Source organism: Perissodus microlepis, chromosome 10 (assembly GCF_051167445.1).
Source record: "Perissodus microlepis isolate ML-2025 ecotype Zambia chromosome 10, ASM5116744v1, whole genome shotgun sequence".
NCBI classification, from domain to species: Eukaryota; Metazoa; Chordata; class Actinopteri; order Cichliformes; family Cichlidae; genus Perissodus; species Perissodus microlepis.
The window spans coordinates 130,860-157,500 of record NC_140470.1 but is presented as its reverse complement, the minus strand read 5'-3'; the positions used below and the strand labels follow the sequence as shown (position 1 = coordinate 157,500).

Here is a 26,641-nt window from a genome sequence, read left to right as displayed (position 1 = left end):
GCTAGACTGAAAGACAGCACAGAGGCACTAATCATGGCAGCACAAGAACAAGCTCTGAGTACAAGATCCATAGAGGCTGGGGTCTATCACCCCAGGTGCAGGCTGTGTAAAGATGCCCCTGAGACAATCCAGCACATAACAGCAGGGTGCAAGATGCTAGCAGGCAGGGCATACATGGAACGGCATAACCAAGTGGCCGGCATAGTATACAGGAACATCTGTGCCGAATATGGGTGTTTTATATATGTATGTATATATATATCTATATATATATATATATATATGAAGGCATGCCGGCTCGGACGTCGCCCGGATCAACAAGGTCCGCGTCAGGTGTTGAGGAACCAGGGCACCCTGACGACAAGTGGGCTACTGGAACAAGAAGGCATTGGTGGGCAAGAGACGAAAACAGGGCGTTGTTGGAATGCTACTACACAAGTAACCCTGGCGGAAGGGGCTACATGAATAGGATGAGGGACCTATGGATTCTTCGATACCCAACATCCACAATGACGGTGAAACAACTACTCAGTGAATACCTCAGGCAGCAGAAACCCAAGAAAGAGGAGGGAGATGAGGAACCATCATGGAAGGACAGGGCCCTGCACGGTATGTACCACCGGCAGATAGAGGAGGTGGCTGACATCCAGAAATCCTACCAGTGGCTGGACAAAGCTGGACTGAAAGACAGCACAGAGGCACTAATCATGGCAGCACAAGAACAAGCTCTGAGTACAAGATCCATAGAGGCTGGGGTCTATCACACCAGGCAAGACCCCAGGTGCAGGCTGTGTAAAGATGCTCCAGAGACAATCCAGCACATAACAGCAGGGTGCAAGATGCTAGCAGGCAAGGCATACATGGAACGCCATAACCAAGTGGCCGGCATAGTGTACAGGAACATCTGTGCCGAGTATAACCTGGAAGTCCCGAGGTCAAAATGGGAGATGCCCCCAAGGGTGGTGGAGAATGACCGAGCTAAGATCCTGTGGGACTTCCAGATACAGACGGACAAAATGGTGGTGGCTAACCAACCGGAAATAGTGGTGGTAGACAAACAGAAGAAGATGGCCGTAGTGATCGATGTAGCGGTTCCGAATGACAGCACTATCAGGAAGAAGGAACACGAGAAGCTGGAGAAATACCAAGGGCTCAGAGAAGAGCTCGAGAGGATGTGGAGGGTGAAGGTGACGGTGGTCCCCGTGGTAATCGGAGCACTAGGTGCGGTGACTCCCAAGCTAGGCGAGTGGCTCCAGCAGATCCCGGGAACAACATAGGAGATCTCTGTCCAGAAGAGCGCAGTCCTAGGAACAGCTAAGATACTGCGCAGGACCCTCAAGCTCCCAGGCCTCTGGTAGAGGACCCGAGCTTGAAGGATAAACCGCCCGCAGGGGCGAGATGGGTGTTTTTTTTTTTAATATATATATATATTGTGTGTATATACATATATTATATATATGTGCAGGCCCGGCCCTAACCAATCTGGCGCCCTAGGCAAGATTTTAGGTGGCGCCCCCCTACATCGGCAGTGTAGTGTATGTACTCACAAGAAACCGAATAGCTTTGTCTTTGACCTTTTTTTTTTACTTAAAGAAAGCAAATTCACAATCAGAATAATTAACAAGATAAAAAAATATATGAATAAATTAATTAATACAAAAAATAAAAAATGAATATATGAAATACAATAAATTTTACATACATAAACACAATAAAACGTGTCAACAAGTTGGATAAAATAAATTAAAAATACAATATAAATAAGGCACTGCACAAAACAAGATATTAAATAAACCAGTATGACTTTAACAACTATATTACAAAAAAGGGGATCCTACAGAGTTCTCTAGTTGTGCTTTTTAATACTGCATTAACTAGAATGACTTACAAATTACTGTACACCACCCCCTCATCAACCTCACATCACCTGCTACAGCCTTACTCTCCTAGTCTTTCTTGCAGCAAAGTCATCTACAACATCATCATATGACAACTGATTTGAGACCACATGATTTATGCTTATGATCACTGCTGGGTTGTGCTGCTGAGGTGGAGGCAACAGGAACACCACTTGATGCTGCTGCAAAACTGGTGGGTTGTGCTGCTGAGGTGGAGGCAACAGGAAGACCGCTTGATGCTGCTGCATCATGGCTGGGTTGTGCTGCTGATGCTGCATCACTGGTGGGTTGTGCTGCTGAAGTGGAGGCAGCAGCGGTAGATGTGGTAGATGGCCCAGGGGTGGGATTTAGAAACTTCAACAGTGCATCTGAAGAGAGGAGTATGTGACACCACTGAGTATTAAAGTCTAATAATAAAAACATATGATTCCAGGAATAAAATGAAATGATATAATATAAATGAAAAACCAAAGAGATATATGTATGATGTTAACTGATATGCAAATTAGATTAGATTCAATTTATTGTCATCATTACAGTGAAATGCTGAATAGCAGAATGCAAAGTAACAGTATAATATCATATGAGAATGTTATGTTATGATTATCTTTGACCGAATCACAGCAGTGCTCATATTAAAAAACAGCATTCCCTCTCATGTGATATTGCTTAATTAACATTAATGATGTGCACTTTAACAACTAGGCTTACAACTATAATATATACAGGGGTGGAAAAGTGACTATTACCTGCAGGGTAAACGTTAGCTAACCAGAAGGCAATAACAATGTAAACAAAAAACACCTGCTTAAAAGATGAATACAAATGAGGAATGGTGGGAAAGGTGGGAGTACTGTAATTACCTAACGTTACATTATTATTTTCCATAACAATTTAGCCCCCTCCACAATATTAACTGACGTTAAAACAGTTAACTAGCTATTTATTGATTAGCAATTAGCGAATCATGTAACATTAGCTTAATGCTAAAAATTTAGGTTACTATCACATTCAGACAAATAATTTCATGTAGGCTAACGTTACCTACCTCTGTCTTTTTCTCGTTTCTCCTCCTCTTCTTTTCTCTTTTTTTTTCCCTGGGCACCTGACAGTTTTGGCCGTTTTGACATCTTGTGTTGATTTTTTGATGTGGTGACATCCAAAAGGAACCATGATACGGGAAGGGAGGGGGCGCACCGTGCGGGGGGGGGGGGGTAATGTTGTAACAAATAATATTTCTATTAAATAAGCTTTACTTTGCATTTTAATTAACGTGGGATTATTTTTTGTATTTAGAAATAATAGTACCAACTTTTTTTTTTTTTCCTTTTCAACATTTGTGGCACTGGCGTGGCGCCCCCTGATGGACGGCGCCCTTAGCATTTGCCTATACGGCCTATGCCACGGGCCGGCCCTGCATATGTGTATATATATATATATAAAGCACTTTTTTGGGCGTGGCCGTTTTTTGGCTTGAGGATCAAAGGTGGATGTCTTTTTTTAAATGTGCTCCTGCAAAAAAAAATAATGCTGGATCAAAATGAATGTTGGTGGCATTTTTTGTCCCATCTAAAGGCCTAATTATAATAACAATCAAATATTACTTCAAATGTATTTTATGGAAAATATTTACGTTTTTTTTTCTGCTAAAAAACAGTGCTCTCATGTAACGAAACTGGGATTTAAAGAGTTAAAAACCCCCGAAATATAATTTAAAATTTATATGAATATTTCAGGCAGAAGTAGTTTAAAAAGACTGACTCATTTAAAGTGGAAAAAAAATATTAATATATAACATTTTTATAGCACTTTTTCGGACGTGGCCGTTTTTTTGGCTCGAGGATCAAAGGTGGATGTGTTTTTGAGGACTTTAAAGTATTTTATTATTTGTTGTTACCTATCATCCACCTGGGCTTTTGTATTTTACTTCTCAGACTTTCTTATCTGATATAGTGCTCAGCTAAGAGAAAATAATTATTGTTGGTGAATTAAACATCACTGCATATACTGAAAATGACAGCATCAAGATGGCCTTTAATTGATTATTAGGCTCAATTGCCTTTGCCCCAAAACAGAATAGAACTAACCCACCACTTTAATCACACTCTGGATCTTGTTCTTAAACTATGTTTAAGGATATAATTCTGCCACCTACTTCTTCTTAATTGCCATGTGCCAACACAGTGCATTGCAGCAATATCTTTGTGCAACATCTCTAAAATTAGAAGCATCCTGTCTCAGATATATGCTGAAGAACTAGGTCATGCATTTTTTACTTGTAGGCTGAACAATTGTAATTCATTACATGCATGGAGAGTACTGACAGGGACTAGAAAGAGAGCATATCTTGCTAATCCTGGCTTTTCTTCATTGGCTCCCTGTTAAATCCAGAATCAAATTTAAAAACCTTTTCCACACATACAAAGTGTTGAATAATCAGACCCCATCTTATCTTAAAGACCTCATAGTACCATATTACCCCAAAGGAGCACTTAACTCTCAGACTGCTGGCTTACTTGGAGTTCCCTTGGGGATAAATAAAGTCTCTCTGATTCTGATTCTGTTCCTAGGATATTTAAAAGCAGAATTGCAAACAGAGCTTTTAGCTTTCAAGCCCCTCTTCTGTGGAACCATCTTGGATTTGGGAGACAAATGCCCTCTCTACTTTTAAGATTAGGCTTAAGATGTTCCTTTTTGACAAAGCATATAGTTAGGGCTAGATTAGGTCACCCTGACTCCTCCCTTAATTAATGCTACAATAGGCTCAGGCCACTGGGGGCTTTCCATGATGCACTGAGAATTCTTCATTCATCTCTTTTTACTAACTATGTGTTTATACAACACTCTGCAGGTAGTTATTCTTAATCATCTCAATCATCAGCTCTCTTACTGTCTTACTCCCCTCACCTCCAACTGGTTGCAGCAGATGACTACCCCTCCTTGAGTCTGGCTTCCTTCACACTGTTGCCAAAGTGCTTGCCCGTAGGGGGTCATCAGATTGTTGGGGGTTTCTCTGTTTTCTCTGTATAATTGCAGGGTCTTTACCTTAGAGTATAAAATGCTTTGAGGCAACACTGTTGTTTTGATTTGACACTATATAAATAGAACTCAGTTGAACAAACTGAATTGAAAAAGAGCAACCAAAAGAACAAAAAAAAGTTCCCCAAAGCAATGCTTTGAGCTATTATACTGAGAAGTATTCTGATATTTGGCAGGTGATGAGCGTTTGTCAAAACATTCAAATATTCCAATAAGCAATGTTTCATTTGTACATAATTCGATACTGAACATGACCATCTCTCACTGTTAGAATGTTTTAGACAAATCACCAATTATGACAGTCTTCTCGTTTTGTGCATGCAATCGTTTAAGTGGTTATTGTGCTGCCTTTGGTCTTGTCACTACCACAGGTCGCAGTGGCAAAGATGCGAAACACACAACAAGTGTATGCTCTGAAGATTATGAATAAGTGGGACATGCTGAGGCGAGGAGAGGTACACAAGCACAGATAACCTCACATTCACAACACTAAGAATAGGGTTATGACAACATAATGGGGACTCAAACTTTAAATCTATAAGGCCTTTGTTATTGTTAATTCAGCATTATATTTTTCTGCCTGCTGCTTTTCATTTGTCTGGCATCGAGTTCTCTTCATGCTTTACACAGACAGCATGTTACCAAGAAGAGAGGGAAGTTTTGTTAAGGGGTGACAGACGCTGGATCACAGAGTTGCACTATGCCTTTCAAGATGATAACTACCTGGTATGTTTATACATGGTCAATCAGATAAATATGTTTTACAAATGTGTTGTCTACATTTTAGCATTTTATATTTAACTTGAATCCCATTACTAATTTTCACAACCTTCCAATCCCTTCTCACTCAGTACCTGGTGATGGATTATTATGTAGGTGGAGACCTGCTGACTCTCCTCAGTAAATTTGGGGATCGGATCCCTGAGGACATGGCTCAGTTCTACTTGGCAGAGATGGTTATGGCCATTGACTCTGTCCATAGACTGGGTTATGTGCACAGGTAGACTGCTTATTGATTTTTTACTTTTTTTTCTTATTTAGGGCTACAGTCATACAGAGTTTGCAGAGAAACCTTATCTAAAATATATGTATCAGAGATATGAGGTTCAAATATTAATATTAGCTCTCTCCTAAAACTGACTAACATAAAGAAACTATAATCATTTGATCATAATGACTTCTTTTTGTTAATGAAATCTGACATTTAGAGGTTAAATAGCCCTATTTACCTGTTTTCTTACACAGAGACATCAAACCTGACAACATCCTGTTGACAGCTGATGGGCATATTAGACTGGGAGACTTTGGTTCCTGTCTGAGGCTACTTGATGATGGGATGGTGAGAGTTCATTGTGCGCAAGTAACAACGGACAGACAGACAGACATTAGTTTTCACAAAAAAAGATGTGCATAAAAAGCAACACTGTCTCCTAAAAGTAGTGTTCTCATACATTCTCAGTTACATTCTTAAACTAACTCATAGCAACAGTCTAGCTTTACAGTAAAGATTACAATATGTCATGGAATACCTGGAGAGAGGAAGGTCTGCACATCCCTTGACCCGGACAGGGCTGGACTGGGACAAAAAAATCGGCCCGGGCATTTTGACTAGAGACCAGCCCACCAGGTATTATAGGAAAAGCCATGAAGCCTTTGAATGAACACAAATCGTGTTGTGACAGTGATGCACACTGTCTTGTTGGTATATATGTATGTTTTCTATACATTTTACATTATGACCACTCTGGCTGTAAGATTCTGATAATTATTTATTAAAAGCTAGACATTTTAAATGAGAATAAGAAAGAAAAGTATTTCTTTGTGCCCCCAATCCCTGTTAATGCCCTACCTGGCCCCCCTGGAAAAACTTTGCTAGACCCAGCAAACATTGGCTGATACTAGAAAGTAATATTAAATCAATTCTAACAACAGCTTATCAAGCTTAAACCTGCTGCTGTTGTTTAGCGCGACATCCGTTGGTTTCCTCTTTCTGGTGCAAAGTGGGCGATAAACAAACAAGAGAGAAAAGCCGATCAGCTGATCATTGATCAGTTTCACGATTGAAGTAGCAACAGGAGAGGGAAGGAGACAGAATGAGAGAAGAAGAGGCAGTTGTGCAGCATAAAGACACAGAATAACTCCAGCTTTGAGTCTTTTTTTCACTCTAGCTGAAGTACGGGACAAATTGCGTTCCTTTTCAACTCAATACCATTTTCTTCTGTTTGTCTGTGACAAGACTGCTCTCAGAGGGAGGGCGCATCTGACCTCCTCGGCTGTAATTTAAAAAAAACAAACAACAACAACAACAAAAATTGGCCCATAAAAACAAAAAACTCACAGTTTACTTGTCATGGAGCTTGCTTATTTGTATATTTTGAAGACAGGACTAAAAACACGCAGTGATGATTTTGCTACATTCTAGTACTTCCTTGAAGCAGGTCATGGCTTTTAGTTATTTCTATTTTTTTTTTTTTAAATCTATCTTCTTTTCTTTGCAGGTGCACTCGTCTTTAGCAGTCGGGACCCCAGACTATTTGTCTCCAGAGATCTTAAGAGCAGTTGAGGGAGGTGGAGGTTATGGTCCTGAGTGTGACTGGTGGGCTCTGGGCATTTGTGCTTATGAGATGTTGCTGGGGACCACACCTTTCTATGCAGAGTCCATCTCTGAAACATATGCCAAGATCATTCACTTTCAGGTACATACAAGTAGCTTTAATGTCATATAAATGCCAAAATTAAAATTTGGAGTATAATAAAAATTTCTGCACACATTTTAATAGCGATGACAGATTTCCATTCACTTCTGTTGCAAGTATTTTTAATGATCCGTCTGTGTGCTGGTAAAACAAACAAAATAACAAAATGCAATTTTGGCACATAATTCAGCAATTATAATGGACCAAATGGGCCTTAATCACTTTATCCAGACCAAAAAGGTTAGGTATTTAAAGAAGACAGTATCTGAGTGTAATTCTCCGGGCTGAAACAAAAATTGTAACTAAATATTTCCAAATGTTTAAATCTGTTTTATTCATTTGTTTATACAACCTAGTGTGTATAGCATAATGGCACCAGTTTAATATCTATGATGCAGTGTAAACAGAAATAAGCACTGCTAGTCTGGATTGTCTGTTTGTTTCAGTTTTGTTTTTCATAAGTCAGTGGAGAAACTTAAAGTACATTTTTTTCAAGGGTTATAGTACCATAAGGTATAGGTGGTTTAAAAACCTTTGGTTGACTTATCAAGTTCATAATAACCTTCATGTGATTTTTGATAAAGGAATGAGGTCATAGTTGTTCTAAGCTTCATAAACACAATTATTTACAATGTTTCATGTTAAATGTATATTAACTGGCCATTACATAATAGTTTCTATTCAAACTGACTACCTTAGTCTATTCAAGCAATGCTTTTTCTGTCGAGCAAAGGCAATTTGAAGTTTACTGACACTTTGACAGAGGGAGTAGATAAGTGTGGAATTAAGCACAATTGGGCTTTAAATTAAATCTAAAACACAATCTACAAAAGTTAAATGAATATGGATACTTTCTGAAGTAACTGTATATAAATATAATAACAAGTGTATAGCTATAGGTTCTGTATACTTTTATACTTGTGTAAAAGTTTGTCATAAGATGGAAGACGAGAAGTGAGGACCCAAATGCAGACCTGGGGAGGCAAACTGGGTTTAACTTAAGGCAAGCAGTTTATTGAATAGCTGCTGAAATCCAAAAAGTCCAAGAGAAGAAACGTCCCCTCTTGGAAACGCCAGCAATAGTCCTCTGGTGTGACGCCCAAGCGGTCTACTACTGCCCAGTGGACATCCACTAACCTGCTCCTGGCTGCTGTGGGCAGGCTAAGATCCTCTGCCTGGGCTCCCCTGACACCACACCCTGAACCCAGTGCAGCTGAGCCACAAACCACACTCTGCCACATAAACAAACCAAGAATTTATGGAATGCTCAGAAAAACAAGGCCAGGATCATAATTTTTAACAGCATAGTTTTTAACAGCATCAAAGCACTCAAAATAATGTTGCTAGAAAAAACAACAAAGTTAACAACTTTCTTCAATTGTTACTTTTTTTGATAACCCTTAGGAGTATTTTGAGTTTCCTTCTTCTGGCCCTGAGATTTCAAAGGAGGCTTGTTCCTTCATCAGTGAACTGATCTGTGACAGGGAAGTCCGTCTTGGAAGGAAAGGCTCCAGTGAATTTAGGAATCATCAGTTTTTCAGTGGACTGGACTGGAGTTCCCTGCATAAACTCCCTGCACCTTTCCTGCCTGAAGTCTCTAATCCAACTGACACATCAAACTTTGACATCCTCGACGACTGTCTTAGTGAAATGGTAACTTAAAAGAATTTTCATTTAGTATTTGTGTGTGCCATACACTGGCATAAGTCTGATATAAACATATTGGTTAACTTTCATAGCCAGCATATAACATTAATAAATAAACCAGCCTAATCCTATAAAGCTGCCAGTGTGGTCAACATGGGAAATGTGTGTAGCTTCTGACAAAATAAGAGCAGTTGGTGGTTTGTTTGCATGAAAAATTTGAAATCTGTTATGTTTTGCAGGAGACACTATCTGATGTAATGGACAGAGCTCCAATAGGAGTACACTTGGCTTTTGTTGGATACTCTTACACTGCTACCAGGTGAACTCAAGTTTAACTTATGTAGTTCAGCTAACTTACCATAACTACCTTTCACATCAAACTTCTTCCACTTCTCTGGGGCTGGGTCGCAGGGGCAGCAGCCTAAGCAGAGAAGCCCAGACCTCCCTCTCCCCGACCACCTCCTCTACGGAAAAACCAAGGAGTTCCCAGGCCAGTCGAGAGATGTAATCTCTCCAGTGTGTCCTGGGTCTGCCCCCGGCCTCCTCCCAGAAGACCTCCCCAAGGAGGCAGTTTAATCAAATGCCCAAACCACCTGAACTGGCTCCTTTCCATGTGAAGCTGTAGCTCCTCTACTCTGAGCCCCTCCCAGTTGGCTGAACTCCTCGCCCTATCTCTAAAGGAGAGCGTCAAAGCGAAGCTCTCTATTTACCAGTTGATCTATGTCCTTACCCTTATCCCCTCAGGCTTCTTAAGTTCTAAAGCCAAAGGTTTGAAAGAGCTATTAAAACCGCAGTAGGGGTCTGTCCCCTTTGGATGTGGTGGTTGACCCACTTTTAATCGTGTTAATCAAGGTGTGAAAAACAACGCAGAGCTAATGCACCAGGTGCTTCTGGGAAAAAAGCAACAACAACAACAACAAAAAAAATGAAAAAGAAACCATGAGACCGTGTCCAATCCTAACATTTGACCTGTTGAGGTCACCTGTAGCAAGGTGTGAGTGGGGATGAAAGACTTCATTATAGGCAGTTGACAGCTGGTGTCATAAGCCACCAACAATTGTTGAACTAAGCCACCACCTTAGTTCAACAATTGTTGAAGTATTTTACTCTTTAGGTGTCATTCACAAATACCTCATACCTACCAGTGGCTGTAGCTCAGGTAGTAGAGTGGGTCACCTACCTCTCAGGCACTATCCTTAAGAGGTAGCAAAGTGGTTTACTTTACACTTCCTCCATGTAAAGTTTGGCTACAATGGGTGAGACTGGGGAACCCATGGCACATGGCACTGGTTCTGTTGTGAAAGGAACTGTCTTGTTGTTGTTGTTTTTTGACAGTCTCCACTGTCTTGGATGTAAGTATACAAGTGAAAAGTGAGACCATATCACAGGACACTATGTTTTCTTTTAAAGTCAGTGTAAGTTTGCAGACCTTGTTGGTGAGGACCGTGAAGTTTTGTGGTGTGATAGGGTGTGTTCCCCATAAGCAGAACTAAGATGGTGGCAAGTTTGACAGGATTCTAGGTGGGTGAGTTTATATTGCTAAGTTTGGCTCTGAAAGGGCGCCTTCTTTGGGGATCTTCAGAAGTCCATAGGTCCCTATACAGGGTGTAGTATCCCCATGGTAAAGTTGTTGTAGGGAATAAATTACTTTTCTTATAATATACTTTATTTTGTCTATATTTTATAGTCAGACAGGTGCTGTTGACCGCAGTCAAGATATCATGATGCAGATAAACCACACCCAGCTTAGGGAATGTGAGAATCTGTATGGACTCGAAAAACTGGTAAGTCGATCTCACTCTAAAAAATGCATACACCTCAGAGCTTCCATTTAAAGACACCTATGATCATGTAATTATCATAGTCAGCGGATTTTCCTTTTTATCCCACTGATGATCCGCATGTGCTTTAAATTCAGAGTCAGCTATGGAAAGTTACAGACAATCTACCAGACAATCTGCCTCCACTGTTTGAGCTTCCACTTAATTTAGACCAAGATGCTGCTGCATCCACCCACACCACCACAGTGGAGGAGGCGATATCAGGACTTGATGAAGACTTGCAGAGGTATCAGCTAATATAATCTCATCTGCAGTCCATCTACATAATCTGAAATCTGTTCTGAAATACATATTGACTGTGACATTTAACACCTGACCACTTGTATTAGAGTATTAGTATTAGACATTTATTCCTTCATTAGGCCATAAATAACTTCCATGAACTGTAAAGCAGTTGATCAGCCCTGGGATTGGCAAGTTTTCCAGTTCCAGAACAGTTGATCAGGAAAGAATCATGCAGGTTGAAACGAGAATCTCAGCAACTGAAGATAATGTAAATAAGCTCCCAACTGAGGTAAAAAACAAAACAAAAAAACAAAAAAAAAACCAACAAAACTAAACAAAACAAAACTGGAAGACAAGATAACAAAAAGACATTCAGAAGAAAAAAAATTGTAGTGTGCTATATTGCAAAATTCTTATTGTTTTCTCAGTTATACTGTTAATGATAAAGCGAGCAAGTAAGTAAATTTTTATTTGTATAGCACCCTTCAAGACAAAGATCACAAAATGCTTCACAAGAAAATACCATACATTAAAAAAAAACTTTATTAAATGCAAGTTTAAAAAGATTAGTTTTGAGTTATTTTTTGAAAGAGACAACTTAGTCCAAATATCTGAAGCTCAGAGGAAGAGAGGTCACTGTGTCTATAGTTTTCAGCCTCGTATGGTGTTTGCTGTTTGCTGTTTGTCATTGACAAACTCCAGTGCGAGCTGGAGGCCACCACCTGATGAACCCAACAGAACCACCTTTTATCTATAAAAACTAGGCTCAGAATTAGTGACAAAGGGCAGCCCTGGCAGAGTCCAACACCCACAGGGAATGAGCCTGACTTACTGCCTGCAATACAAACCAAGCTCTCACTACAGGGACTGAATAACAACTGGCCACACACCCAATACCCACAAAGCACTCCCCGCAGGATATTCCAAGGGATTGGTATAATGTCCACAAAACACATGTAGACTGGTTGGCCAAACTCCCATGAATAACCTCGAGAGTATAAAGTGCTGGTCCAGTATTCCACAGCGAGTATGAAAATTGCATTGTTCCTCCTCAATTTGGGGTTTGACTAATGGAGAGACTCTTCTTTCCAGTATCCTGGCATAGACTTTCCCAAGGAGGCTGAGCAGTGTGATCCTGTATAGTTGGAGCACATCTTCATGTCCCTCTCCTAAAACAGGGGAACCACTCCAGTCTGCCAGTCCAGAGGCACTGTCCCAGACCTCCATGCAATGTTGTGGAGATGTGTCAGACAGTCCTACAACATGAAAAGTTTCCAGGAGCCTTTCTGTTACTGTGCAGTTGCTTAACCACATAGTGACCTAAACCCCAGTGACGGGCAAGTCGTCCCCCTTCTCCCCAGACTCTGCTTCCATAGGTTCTCAGTTATCAAGGTCATGGTTTTCTAAGGAGCTTGGAAAGAAAGCAACTAGACTTGTTTAATTTTCTTGAAGACATTTCACCTCTCATCCGAGAAGCTTCTTCAGTTCTAAAATCAAATGGTGGCGAGTCCCAGGTATTTAATCCCCAGTCGGTGTTATCCTTTAAGAGGGTCATATTAATCATATGACTCATCACATGAGCCAAGGTGTGATAAAAGCCGTGGGTCATTGTCAGCAGAGGCTTTGGGTGAAACCATTGTGAGAGCTTGCCTCACCCTAATATGTACCCATTGAGGTCACCTGACGCAAGATGTGAGTGGGGATTGACGCGCCAGGGAAGGGATCTCAAAACTGAATTGTAGGTAGCATTGTCAAGTACAGACATGTTTTAAAGGTTTGTTAAATAGTATGAGGTATTTTTTTACAATGCTAAACTTTAGGGTTTTGACTGCAGATCAACTTTGAAGCCCTAACTATGACGTAACTGCAACATATTAAAATTCATTTTTAGAATAAGACACTGAACAGAGTTTACTTTATCCTACAGACGATTTCATGAAGCAGAGATGCGATATTGTGAACTGGAGAAAGAAATGGATAGATTAAGGGAAGAAATGCAGGAATGGAGAATCCCCAAGAAGACAGGCAAGTGAGCTACCTTCACCACACCATCATCTTCATGTCATCAACATCAGTCCATACAGTCTTCCTCTGTTTAAGTACAGTCAATATCATTCTGACATGGTGAAAATCTTTGTCGACTTTTATCAGTCAACCAATATTTATGTGACCATTTATAAAAGCAGGGAAATAGACAGAAGTCTAGTCCATGTTAAGATAAAGATGTATTTTAAATTTAGTCCAGTTAATCCAGGTATTTCAGTAAGACACATGGAAATATATACAGTATCTCACAAAAGTGAGTACACCCCTCACATTTTTGTAAATATTTTGTTATATGTTCTCATGGGACAACATTAAAGATATGACACTTTGATACAATGTAAAGTAGTCAGTGTACAGCTTGTATAACAGTGTAAATTTGCTGTCCCCTCTAAATAACACAACAGAGAGCCATTAATATCTAAACCACTGGCAACAAAAGTGAGTACACCCCTAAGTGAAAATGTCTAAACTGTGCCCCATAGTATCTCATACTGAACTGGAGATTGTTATTCATGCATTCATTTCATCACGATTGGACTACTGTAATTCACTGTTTACATGTCTAAACAAAAACTCCCTGGAGTGTCTGCAGATTGTCCAAAATGCTGCAGCAAGGCTTCTGACAAAAACATCGAAATACTCTCATGTAACACCGTTGCTTATAGAGCTGCACTGGCTCCCCGTTGAATTCAGATTTCATTTTAAGATTCTGGTTCTGACATTTAAGGCTCTTCAAGAACAAGCACCAGCGTACATCATTGAACTTTTACAGCCCTATGCCCCTAGTAGGTCCCTGAGGTCTTGTGATCAGGGCCTACTTGTTATTCCATATACAAGACTGAAAACCAAGGGTGATAGAGCTTTTGCTACTGTGGCCGCCAGACCGTGGAATTCTCTGCCTCAGAACTTAAGATCTGCAGACTCAGTGATTACTTTTAAAAAACAGCTAAAAACACATCTTTTTAAAATTGTCAAAGGAGCTTGCAAAGAAAAGCGTCTGGACTTCTTTAAGTTTACTTGAAGACGTTTCACCTCTCATCCGAGAAGCTTCTTCAGTTCTAAGGTCAAATGGTGGAGAGTCCCAGATATAAACCTAGTGGGAGTATCCCCCCACAGAGGGACAAAAGGACCCCCTGATGATCTTCTAATCGCCTGAGCCAAGGTGTGAAACTGGGTGTGGGTCCCAATCAGCCAGAGTTTCAGGTGTGTTCATTGTGAAACCTGGCCCCACCTTATCATGCGAATTCCTGAGGTCAGATGGCCCAGGATGTGAGTGGGCGTTAAGGCGTCTGGGAAGGGATCTCAAAACTGGATTATAGATGGCAGAGAGTTGGTGTCGTAAACCCCCGCCTCTGTTCAAAGATGGTCGCTCACAGTGGACATAGATGGCTTCTTTCACTCCTCTTTCAAACCATCTGTCCTCTCTGTCCAAAATGTGAACATTGGCATCCTCGAAAGAGTGTCCTTTATCCTTAAGATGCAGATGGACTGCTGAGTCTTGTCCTGTGGAGGTGGCCCTTCTGTGTTGTGCCATGCGCTTGTGAAGTGGCTGTTTGGTCTCTCCAATGTAGAGGTCTGGGCATTCCTCGCTGCACTGTACAGCATACACCACATTGTTAAGTCTGTGTTTTGGCGTTTTGTCTTTCGGGTGAACCAGTTTTTTGTCTGAGCGTGTTGCTGGGTCTGAAATGCACCGGGATGTCATGCTTGGAGAAAACTCTCCTAAGTTTTTCTGATACACCGGCTACATAGGGGATGACAATGTCTTTTTAAAATTGCATTTTGTTAACTTTTGACTGTTTTTGTTTTATACCTTGTGAAGCACTTTGTGATCTTTTATCTAGAAATGTGCTATATAAATACAATTTTACTTTACTTAAATTTTACAAAGTGTCTATATCTTGTGTGGCCACCATTATTGTCCAACACTGCCTTAACCCTGTGGCCATGGAGCTCACCAGAGCTTCACAGGGTGCCACTCCTCTTCACTCCTCTCCACAGATGCTCAATAGGGTTTAAGTCTGGAGACATGCTTGCCCAGTCACGTACCTTTACCCTGAGTTTATTTATCAAGGCACTGGTCTTTCTGGAGGTGTGTTTGGATTGTTATCATGTTGGAATACTGTCCTGTGGCCCGGTGTCTGAAGGGAGGGGTTCATGCTCTGCTTCAGGATGTCACAGTACATGGTGGTATGTACTGTGTATTAATGGCATGGTTACCTCCATTAATTGTAGCTCCCCAGTGCCAGCAGCACTCATGCAGCCCCAAACAATGACATCCCACTACCACGCTTGACTGTAGACAAGACACACTTGTCTTTGTACTCCTCACCTGGTTGCTGCCACACATCCTTGACACTATCTGAGATAAGTTTATCTTGGTCTCATCAGACCACAGGTGATCCATGTCCTTAGTCTGCTTGTCTTCAGAAAACTGTTTGTGGGCTTTCTTGTGCATTATCCTTAGAAGAGGCGTCCTTCTGGGACGACAGGCATGTGACGTGCGGCGTATGGTCTGAGCACTGAAAGGCTGACCCTCCACGCCTTCAACCTCTGCAGCAATACTGGCAGCAATCATACATCTATTTTTAAAAGATAACCTCTGGATATAAGGCTGAGCATGTGCACTCAGTTTCTTTGGTCGACCATGGCGAGGTTTGTTCTGAGTGGAACCTCTCCTGTTTAACTGCTGTATGGTCTTGGCCACCGTGCTGCAGTTCAGTTTCAGGGTGTTGGTAATCTTCTTATAGCCTAGGCCATCTTTATATAGAGTATCAGTCCTTTTTTCAGATCCTCAGAGAATTCTTTGCCATGATGTGCCATGTTAAACTTCCAGTATGACCAGTATGAAAGAGTGTGAGAGCAACAACACCAAATTCAACACACCTGTTCATCATTCAGTCACATGACACAAGGAAGGAAAAATGGCTAATTGGGCACAATTTGGACATTTTCACTTAGGGGTGTACTCACTTTTGTTGCCAGCGGTTTAGACATTAATGGTGTGCTGAGTTATTTAGGGGGACAGCAAATTTACACTGTTATAGAATCTGCACACTAACTACTTTACATTGTATCAAAGTGCCAAATCTTCAATGTTGTCCCATGAAAAGACATAACAAAATATTTACAAAAATGTACTTACTTTTGTGAGATACTGTATAACTCACTGTATTGTCCTGAAAAATATATGTGGGCTTGAATGAGTTCCAGACGACACTGATCCACTATGAATAAACAAAGCGCTGTACAATCCTGGCCATGTCTGTTTACATTGGAGGCCTCAGTCAGAACATGGTGATAAAAAGCCATTCTAAAGATACCCCTCGTATGTAGAAAATTGGATGTTAATACAGTGTCATGAGGTTTTTAAAGATCAGTGATACTGCTGGACTGATGGATAAATGTGGTGCAAAAAAAGCATGTACACATAAAGCATGTGCCTTGCTTCATTTGGGACTATTAAAAAAGTGAGTAGCCAATTTGACTTCACAGCGTTCACCCACCTGCTTTCTTCCTCTATTTACACGCATTGTTTTTCTTTCTGTTCATCTCATATACGTACTGTTTTTTAATCGGTTCTCTCTCTTCTTTGTGTTACTACAAATGTGGATGGCAAACAGTGCACACAAACAGCCAAATGCCTGCAACAGTGCACACACATCATAAACACTGACATTCCTCTCTCTCATTCAATGACAGAGTTGAGTAGCTGCCCATCATCTCTTGCTCTGCCTGCCCACTGTGTGGAAGCAACAAGGGATGTAAGCCTATCTTTAATCCACTTTCATATTGTCTTTCTCTGCCTGACATGAAAAACAAGCATGTATCTGTTTGATTCTCCAATGCATTTGATAAACTATTACAGTGGTTGTCACAGTTAGCTTCACCCATAGTCTCTGTGTACATTCACTATTGAAAACTTGCATTTGTTACAGAGAGGGAAAGCACCTCCAGCCTGCCATTACCCACTGGTGATTCCTCTCCACCGCCACCTGCTCCTGTTCCACAGGGTACAGACATAATACTATAGAAATATTGTATCAGTTACAGTTTGTGTTCTACATCAGAATGTTTGAGTAAAAAGAGTTTAAAAAAAGATCGGGAACATCAATCAAATGAATCTGTGTCTCCCATTCAACTTCCACATTGGTTGAGTAGAATAGATTTTTCCTCAACAAATATGTAATTTGCAAGTCTCCTTAAAATAACTCTGGGAAAGACTCTATGTCCTTGTTTGGCCTAACATTATTTTGCAGGTTTAAATTATGGGATGTTCAACAATATGTCAAAGCTTCAACACGTCTTCAGTGAAATGTTTTTATTTGATACTTCATTTCATATACAAGACACCGTACAAAACATAAAAAAATATTGTTGTGCTTTGTTCTGGGGGGCTCATATCTTTTTGGGTCTTGGGTTGATTTTGAATGTACTATTTATTTATACTGAAAATAACATCACCTCTACTCTCAAACAGTTTCAGAACTTGGTGTAGTGGATTGCAAAAAATCATTTGAGATTTTGCAAGTCAGTATATAGTTTCTACAGATTTGTCAGCAATGTCACTGTCATTAAAATTGTTTATATATTGAGTTCATTTATATAGCGTAAAACCACAACAACAATTGCCTCAAGGCACTTTTTATTGTAAGGTAAAGATTCTACAATAATATAGACAAAACAGAGAAAATCTCAACAATCATATGACCCCCTATAAGCAAGTGCTTTGGGAACAGTGGAAAGAAAACCTCCTTTTCAACAGGAAGAAGACTCAGGGAGGGGCGACCATCTGCCCTGACCAGTTAGTTAGGTGTGAGGGGAGGAAGACAGAACAAAGACATACTGTAGAGGAGAGCCAGAGATTAATAATAACCAATGATTAAATGCAGAGTGGTGTATAAACACATAGTGAGTGAAGAAGAAACACTCCTCTTCATGCATCATGGGAAGCCCCTAGCAGCCTTGACCTAATACAGTGTTAATCCAGCCGTAACGATTTGCTTTGTGTGCATTGTCAAAAAGGAAAATTTTAAGCCTAATCAAAAAAGTAGAGTGGGGGTCTGTCCCCCAAATCCAGACTCAGAGCTGGTTCCACAGAGGGGCCTGCAAGCTGAAGGCCCTGCCTCCCACTGTAGTGTCTTTTTTTTTAACCTGTCCTGTCCAGCAGTTGTGGCAAGCAGAATTATGTTCTGAATACTTTGTTATGCTAACCATATTTGCTTTCCCAATGGAAGCACCATAGAGTCTCTGTAGTCTAATGTTTTTGTTTTATTGGTTTACTTTATTTTACTATTCATATGACTGTCTCGCAGATGTTATGCAGGACGAGACAGGGGTAAAGGCCAGACTAGTGAAAGATAAGTGAAGAAAGCAGAAAAATAGAAAAGGGGGGGGGGGGTGAGGATGAAGTGAACAGATGCTGTAACAAAGCACACACAAACGATACACACCACAAAAACACAAACAAACAAATATGCAATTTTCCTGTGTGTGTGTGTGTGTGCGTGTGTGAGTGAGAGAGAGAGAGAGAGAGAGAGAGAGAGGCAATGTGAGTGCCTGTGTATAAGTGTTTGTCATTGAACGTACTTGGGAGGGAGTGGGTAGGTCTGTGGCAACCAGTGGGGAGCAGCAGGAAGGGGAATCCCCCACCCCTAATAACAATGTCCCTGAGGATCAAGGCCCCTGCCTAGCCACATGCACACACAGACCCACACACAGAAATTGCACAGACACACATATCCATCCACATCCATCCCACCACATTATACTTTTAATTACTCTTGTAACTACAAGAAAGCCAGCAGCCTGAGAGCAAAGCAGTCCATTAGTGTGATATGGTATTATGAGGTCATTAAGATAAGATGGGGCCTGATTATTTAAGACCTTGTATGTGAGGAGCAGGATTTTGAATTCTGGATTAAACAGAAAGCCAAATCTGCTCTCTCTTTCTAGTCCCTGTCAGGACTCTTGCTGCAGCATTTGGGATTAACTGAAGGCTTTTCAGGGAGTTTTTAGGACTTCCTGATAATAATGAATTACAGTAGTCCAGCCTAGAAGTAATAAATGCATGAACTAGTTTTTCAGCATCACTCTGAGACAGGATATTTCCAGTTTTAGGGATATTGCATTCTACACTTTAAAGAAACACGTAGGAAAGCAGTCCTACGTGTTTCTTTAACGTGATCATTGAAGAACATATCCTAACCCCATCCAGAGAGTAAGCATCTGATTAGATACCATACATCTAAAATTTTGAGTTGAGTACAATAACCTCAGTTTGATCTGAATTTAGAAGCAGAAAATTAGAGGTCATCCAGGTCTTTATGTCTTTAAGACATTTAGATTAAGACAGGCAGTTTAACAAATTGATGTGTGGTATCTGGCTTTTTGGATAGATAAAGCTGCATAGCAGTGAAAATGTACTCAGTGCTTTCTAATGATACTGCACAAGGGAAGCAAGCTGTAATAAATTATTCTGTATTGAACAGTATTAAACGCTGTACTGAGGTCTAGCAGGACAGCACAGAGATGAGTCCACTGTCAGAGGCCATAAGAAGATAATTTTTAACCTTCACTAAAGCTGTTTCTGTGCTGTGATGAGCTCTGAAACCTGACTGAAACTCTTTTTTCTTTTTTCTTTAAATCCTGTTCTGTCTAGAAGCTTTTGCAATCAGAATTATGATCTGAATGCACTGTTGTGCCAAACACATTTTACTTTTCCAAGGTCAGCTCTGTAAATGATCTATATCTATATCTTTTATAGTATGACAAATCCTAAGGCAGGACAGGCAGGAGAAAAAAAAGGAAGGAGGGCAAACTAAGGATAGAGTACAAATAGAAATGCACAGTGGATCACCAACTGGAAAAACATATAGCACCTGGAACATATGAAAATGCACAGATGTCTTGTGGTTTGTGAGAGAGAGACTGTGAATATCTGTGTCTCTGTCATGAAATGTACTTGAAAATAAGGGTGGGAAGCTGCAATAACACCCCCCAGGAGTCAGAGGCAGACAGAGGTAGATCCAGGAGATCCATTCCATCCGCAGCCCCCAAGAGTACCTAAGATAAAGGCCACACATCTCTGCAACACCTGCACGTCCATCCCAACAGGAGGGAGGCCCCAGATGGAGTGCCTACAACCAAAGGGCAAGAGTCACAGAGGACCAGAGGCCACCCTGGTATAAGCCATGGCCCCAGGTTCTCAAGAAGTCCGAGCTACCCTGGACCACCAAGGGAGCTGGCCAACGACCATGCAACCATTTTTTTTCTCCAACTGTTTAAATTTTATTTGTGCAGAAATTCATGATGGCATTACTAGTTAAGGTTAATGGAAAGTTTGGCTCAACAGAGCTCTGACTTTTTGTCAGCCTGGCTACAGTGCTGAAGACAAACCTAGGGTTGCTCTTGTTTCCTTCAGTGGTGAATTGTAATGTGTTGTATTTTTCCAGGCTAAATTATGATCTTCTAAATTAGATGCCATTTTCTCTCCAGCTTCCAAATTATCTGCTTCAATGTGTGTGTCTGAGAGTTATACCAGAGAGTCAAGGACTTCTGATTGGAAGTGGTCTTTTTGTACATAGTGAAGATGTAAAATTATTAACAAGATAATCAACCTCTGTGGAAGTAGAGTTCAGGTAGCTGCTCTGCACTGGCACATGGTAACAGGACTGATTCCTACTCTCCCAGAGCACTTTATTCCTCATTCACACAAGCACATTCTTCTATGCTTAAGTGCGTTTTATCTACCAATTACACTCATTCATACTCCAATGGATGCATAGGAGAACAACATAGTGTTAGTATCTTGCCCAAGGATATTCAGGCATGCAGAGTGGTACAGCCAGGGTTTAAACCACCAACCTTGCATCAGTATATGACCTGCTTTATCTCCTGAGCTACAGCCACATGGCGTTATAGATGACAACATTGGATGATTTTTAAAAAAAAAAAAACTTAGTTACAGCACTTTCAGAAAGACATCTACTGTGATACAATCTATTCCCCACTGCGTCATAAACCATTATTGTAAATGTAAGTAATATTGAGAAATGATCTGACAAAAACATTTTGAATCAACTGAACGCTTTTCAGGGAGTTTTTAGGACATGCTGCTAATAACTAATTATAGTAGTCCAGTCTAGAAGTAATAAATCTATGAATTAGTTTTTTTTCTCAGCAAACGTTGCCCATTGGGGAAAAACGATTAGAAAAAGAACAGGTTGGCGATATACAGAGGTCTTCTGTTTAGGACTACGCTTCATCCTCACGTCACCCAGCCATCCTGTTTTCCCAGGAGCTCGGGACAATCCGCTAACAGTGCCTATGCTAGCTTTGGGCACACCAACAGGGGACTAGCTAGCTATGGGTTTTTCAAGGGTGTGGAGTTGGGCCTTCAGTGATTCTGGCCTCCATATGAAACAGACTATATTTATTACAAGTATCATTACTGCTATAGGATGCACAGAAGTAACAAAAACATCTGACACTGATCTTTAGTTTGCAAGTTTAAAGACTTTAGATTAAAAACGGGGGGAGGGGACACACACAAAATCTGCTTGGCCACCTGCTGAAAAAAACAACAACCAAACAACAGCACAACAGGGAAACCACAGCAACACCAGGTACTTAGAAAGTATAACAACTTTATTAACTGCTGACATGTATTCAAACACTTTTGGTCCTATTGATCTTACCAAGTCAGCTTCAATAATTACTTCATCCAAAGCATCAATGTCTATTAGACCACACTCCTACAAGGTTATTCAAAGACTTTCATCATCAAATGTGGAATAGAAACATCAATTGTGATTCATTTGTAGAGGAATGGCTTGTTTGAATGAATTCATCCAGGATTTAGATTTGTATCATAGCACATTACTAGTGAATGTTACGATCTTCTTATGACAGGGTTTAATCTCTGTGTTGAACCTCAGTATTTCATAATGTTCATGATAACATTGTATTACAGACATAATAATATACCACTAGTAAAAAGGGGATTATTTATTTATTTAAATGTTATTTATTGATATAGTCAAGCTTGTGTGGGTAAACATGCTTCCCTTAGACAACATATAAATTTATCTATAAAGCCAGATGACACAAATCAGTTAGTTTCAAGTTTCACTTAGAGTCTTTTTTTAAACTGATTTTTTCTCTGATTCTCTGATTTCTCTGTAATATGTTATATGTATTGCAGGTTCTTTACCTTGCAATATAAAAAGGCACTGACTGACCGTCATGCTGTTGGTGCTGTATAAATAGAATTGGGGCAATTTGGGGTTTAGTCTTCCCCAAGAATACTTTACCTCTAATGGCCAAATTAAACATGATATACAATTCAGTTTAATGAATGATTAAAGAAAAGATTTTTGTAATGTTCTTTCTTTGTCCTACAGATTCGTCTGCCACAAGTAAAGAGTGAATCATACCTTCTGGTGTGTGCAGAAGGGGGGAAGCTCCAAATATGGAGGAGACACGTATCCTAAGCTCTCTGAAGATGTCACCACTAGAACAGGAGAAAAGAACTGAGCCTCTGCTTTTTGCTCACTCCTTGCCCAAGCACCTCACAGCTTTCCAAACTTCCACCTGAAAAGAAAAAGCAGGTTAAACACTGTTAATATCAACTGTTGTGAATGTGTTGTAGAAGATATGAAGAGAAAAGCAGTTGCTGGAAACTAATGAGGAAGAAATGATGAAGACATCTTCTGACCTGCCCTGCCTGCTTACCAGCCTGAAAGTCATAGAAGAAATATATTGATTTCAGAACACACTAAATTTACTTTGTTGTGTGAACACTGAAAGGGAAACAAGCCGGATAAATTGCTCCCTAACACACTACCTTTACGCATTTCAAACCATATTGCTACAATTTTTTTGTATTATGTATCAACATAGTTTGTATTTGTGTTCCATAACAATGGTTTGCTGTGTGACTTTAGAACTGAAATTGTTGACCACAATATCTGCTTATGGCACCTCAATGACTCTTACAGTATGAACAGTGTGCTACAAGCAAAACAGTTCAGTCAGCCAAGTGAAATGAATTATGTGAGGGAAATAATATTTGATCTCGTGCTGAATTTGTGACTTTGCTCAATTACAACAAAAAATTAAAGCTGCAAGCACTAGGGTGCGCCGTTCACTATAAGGTCACAATTTTCGCACTGAACCATCATGAAGGACTGATGGTGATATTCACCGCTTTTGAGGTGGCCACGATGAACCTGTGAAAATCAGTACAACAAAATTAAAGCCATGACATTTCCTGTTGCCACTAGGTGGCGCTCTGCGTATTCCTGACAATGGGCACATCAATCTGTTCAGGGCGGGTCTGACATCATGCCTGTAAAGTCTGGTACTGATCAGACTGGATTTCATTGAGTTATACTAATTTGTGTCTTCATGGCGAGACATCAAAGTTCGCCATGCTGCTGGGGTCACACCCTTTCGCGAAAAGTCACAGTTTTCTCTGTAACCCAAGACCAACTCCTTAAGGCTTTCCTGGAGAAATTTGAGGCTGCAGATGTCACCCATCACAATACTGTACCCCAAAGTGTAAAACATGACATTTCCTGTAGCCACTAGGTGGTGCTGTTCCTGATGTCAAATATGGCAGTTGAAATATGTTCAGGGGTGGAGCCTTTTCATATGTGTGCTCTTTGGTGCAGATCGGACAATGTATGACAGAATGAGAGGCAATAAGATTTTCATGGCGAGTCATCGAAATTCGCCGTGGCGCCACGGCCTCACGGTATCACGGTATCACGAAAACTCAAAAGCTCCACAATTTACCATGGCCCAGGTGTGTAGTTGACACTGACCAAAGATGAAGCTTATGCGACCAAATCCCAAGGAGGAGTTCGAAAAAGTTCGAGGCATGGAAATGGCAAAATTAGAGCCAAAATGTCACCTTCACTTCTAAATGGCGGACTTCCTGTTGGGTTTGCGTCAATGGGCCCACTGACTTTTTTGTTCATCTTGGCATGGTACACATGTGTGCCAGATTTCATACATGTAGCTCAAGCAATGTGGTCATAGGGCTGCATTTAACAAGGCATAGGTGGCGCTCTAGAGCCATTTCCCAGTGCTCATATGTAAAACCATTAAAATACAAAATTTTTCACCAGACCAGGCATGTGTGCAAAATTTCATGAGTTTTTGAGCATGTTTAGGCCCTCAAAAAGGCCCTTGTTTTGCCTGAATAATAATAATAATAATTAAAGCTGCAAGCAGCGTTATGAGGGCCCTCGCACCCCCGGCGCGTCGAGCCACGCCCAACACCTGAAACCAGCACGTCCGATCTGATGTCACATTGATGGAATTCATGCATTTTACCACCAGCTAACATTTCACCTCGTTCAATCATGATTAGTTAGTCGTCCCACTAGGTTGCGCTCTAACCATTACTGACAAATGGCATAACAAACATTTCCGAACTTGAGTCTCATCACGCCTATGACCTTTGGGAGAGATTGAACATTGTGTTTTTGAGTGACAGCAGATTACTGCTTTTTGGCGAGTGATTGAAACTCCACGTGCCGCCATGACCACGCCGTTTCCCTGAATGTAAAAAGCTTCGCAATTTAACATCACAAAGGTCTTTAGATGCCACATACAGGAGATCGCATTAATCTGATGAAATCCCTTGGAGGAGTTCGTCAAAGTACGGTGCCTGAAAAGTGGGGAAAATGTCACCAAAATTACACATTAATTTTAAAATGGCTGACTTCCTGTTGGATTTGGGATATTGCTCCAAGAGACTTTTTTGTACATCTTGATATCTCCTATAAGCTTACCAGGTTTCAGACTCATAGATAAAACACAGAGCAAGGGCTGTGGTTTTGAAATTTTGTAGGGGGCGCTGTGGAGCCATTTTGCGCTATTCAAGGAAAATGGTTACATAACAACAAAGCCTTCATCACATTGGAGGTGTGGGCCAAATTTAAAGCCTATATAAACTTTCCAAGACCCTCAAAAGCCACTTCATTTTTCATGGTCAACCGCCTTCCCACCAGGGTGCGCCGTTCAGTTTAAAGTCACAATTTTCGCACTGAAGCATCATGAGGCACTGATGGTGATATTCACCGCTTTTGAGGTGGCCACGATGAACCTGTGAAAATCAGTACAACAAAGTGAAAGCCATGACATTTCCTGTTGCCACTAGGTGGCGCTCTGCGTATTCCCGACAATGGGCACATCAATCTGTTCAGGGCGGGTCTGACATCATACCTGTAAAGTCTGGTTCTGATCAGCTTGGATTTCATTGAGTTATACTTATTTGTTTCTCCATGGCGAGACATCAAAGTTCGCCATGCTACTGGGGTCACACCCTTTCGCGAAAAGTCACAGTTTTCACTGTAACCCAAGGCCAACTCCTTAAGGCTTTCCTGGAGAAATTTGAGGCTGCAGATGTCACCCATCACAATACTGTACCCCAAAGTGTAAAACATGACATTTCCTGTTCCCACTAGGTGGCGCTGTCCCTGATGTCAAATATGGCAGTTGAAATGTGTTCAGGGGTGGAGCCTTATCATATGTGGGCTCTTTGGTCCAGCTCGGACAATGTATGACAGAATGAGAGGCAATAAGATTTTCATGGCGAGTCATTGAAATTCGCCGCGGCGCCACGGCGTCACCGTATTGTGAAAACTCAAAAGCTCCGCAATTTAACATGGCCCAGGTGTGTAGTTGGCACTGTCCAAATTTGAAGTTTATAGGACCAAATCCCAAGGAGGAGTTCGTTAAAGTACAAGGCATGGAAACGGTAAAATCAGAGCCAAAATGTCACCTTCAATCCAAAATGGCGGACTTCCTGTTGGGTTTAGGACATGGCCATAATAGACTTTTTTGTTCGACTCTGTACGTTATATATGTGTACCGACTTTCAAACATGTAGGTCATACCCATACCGGGGGCTCGCGTTTTTCATTTTTCTAGGTGGCGCTACTGAGCCAATTTTCCCTGGTCATGTCTGAGAACATTAAAATACGTAAATTTTCACCAGACCTGACGCGTGTGCAAAATTTCATGAGTTTTTGAGCATGTTTAGGCCCTCAAAAGGCCGATTCATTTGCCGAAATAATAATAATAATAATAATAATAATAATAATAATAATAATAATAAACAGAGCAGATACAATAGGGCCTTCGCACTGTCAGTGCTCGGGCCCTAATTAAAGCTGCAAGCAGCGTTATGAGGGCCCTCGCACCCCGGCGCGTCGAGCCCCGCCCAACACCTGAA

The 26,641-nt window shown here is 40.8% G+C and overlaps 1 protein-coding gene across 1 annotated transcript in view; it reads left to right on the top strand.

The window, feature by feature from the left end:
* Positions 1-24,534, top strand: part of dmpk (DM1 protein kinase) — a 63,703-nt gene extending 39,169 nt beyond the window's left edge. Inside the window, exons 3-15 of the mRNA XM_084941334.1 lie at positions 5,309-5,392; positions 5,568-5,663; positions 5,789-5,937; positions 6,183-6,276; positions 7,436-7,633; positions 9,038-9,286; positions 9,520-9,599; positions 10,968-11,064; positions 11,199-11,347; positions 13,274-13,371; positions 17,095-17,156; positions 17,331-17,405; positions 22,797-24,534. Coding sequence (XP_084797460.1) covers positions 5,309-5,392; positions 5,568-5,663; positions 5,789-5,937; positions 6,183-6,276; positions 7,436-7,633; positions 9,038-9,286; positions 9,520-9,599; positions 10,968-11,064; positions 11,199-11,347; positions 13,274-13,371; positions 17,095-17,156; positions 17,331-17,405; positions 22,797-22,886 — 1,521 coding nt within the window. The 3' untranslated portion in view covers positions 22,887-24,534. The remainder of the gene's footprint in view (positions 1-5,308; positions 5,393-5,567; positions 5,664-5,788; positions 5,938-6,182; positions 6,277-7,435; positions 7,634-9,037; positions 9,287-9,519; positions 9,600-10,967; positions 11,065-11,198; positions 11,348-13,273; positions 13,372-17,094; positions 17,157-17,330; positions 17,406-22,796) is intronic.
* Positions 24,535-26,641: the final 2,107 nt, after the last annotated feature.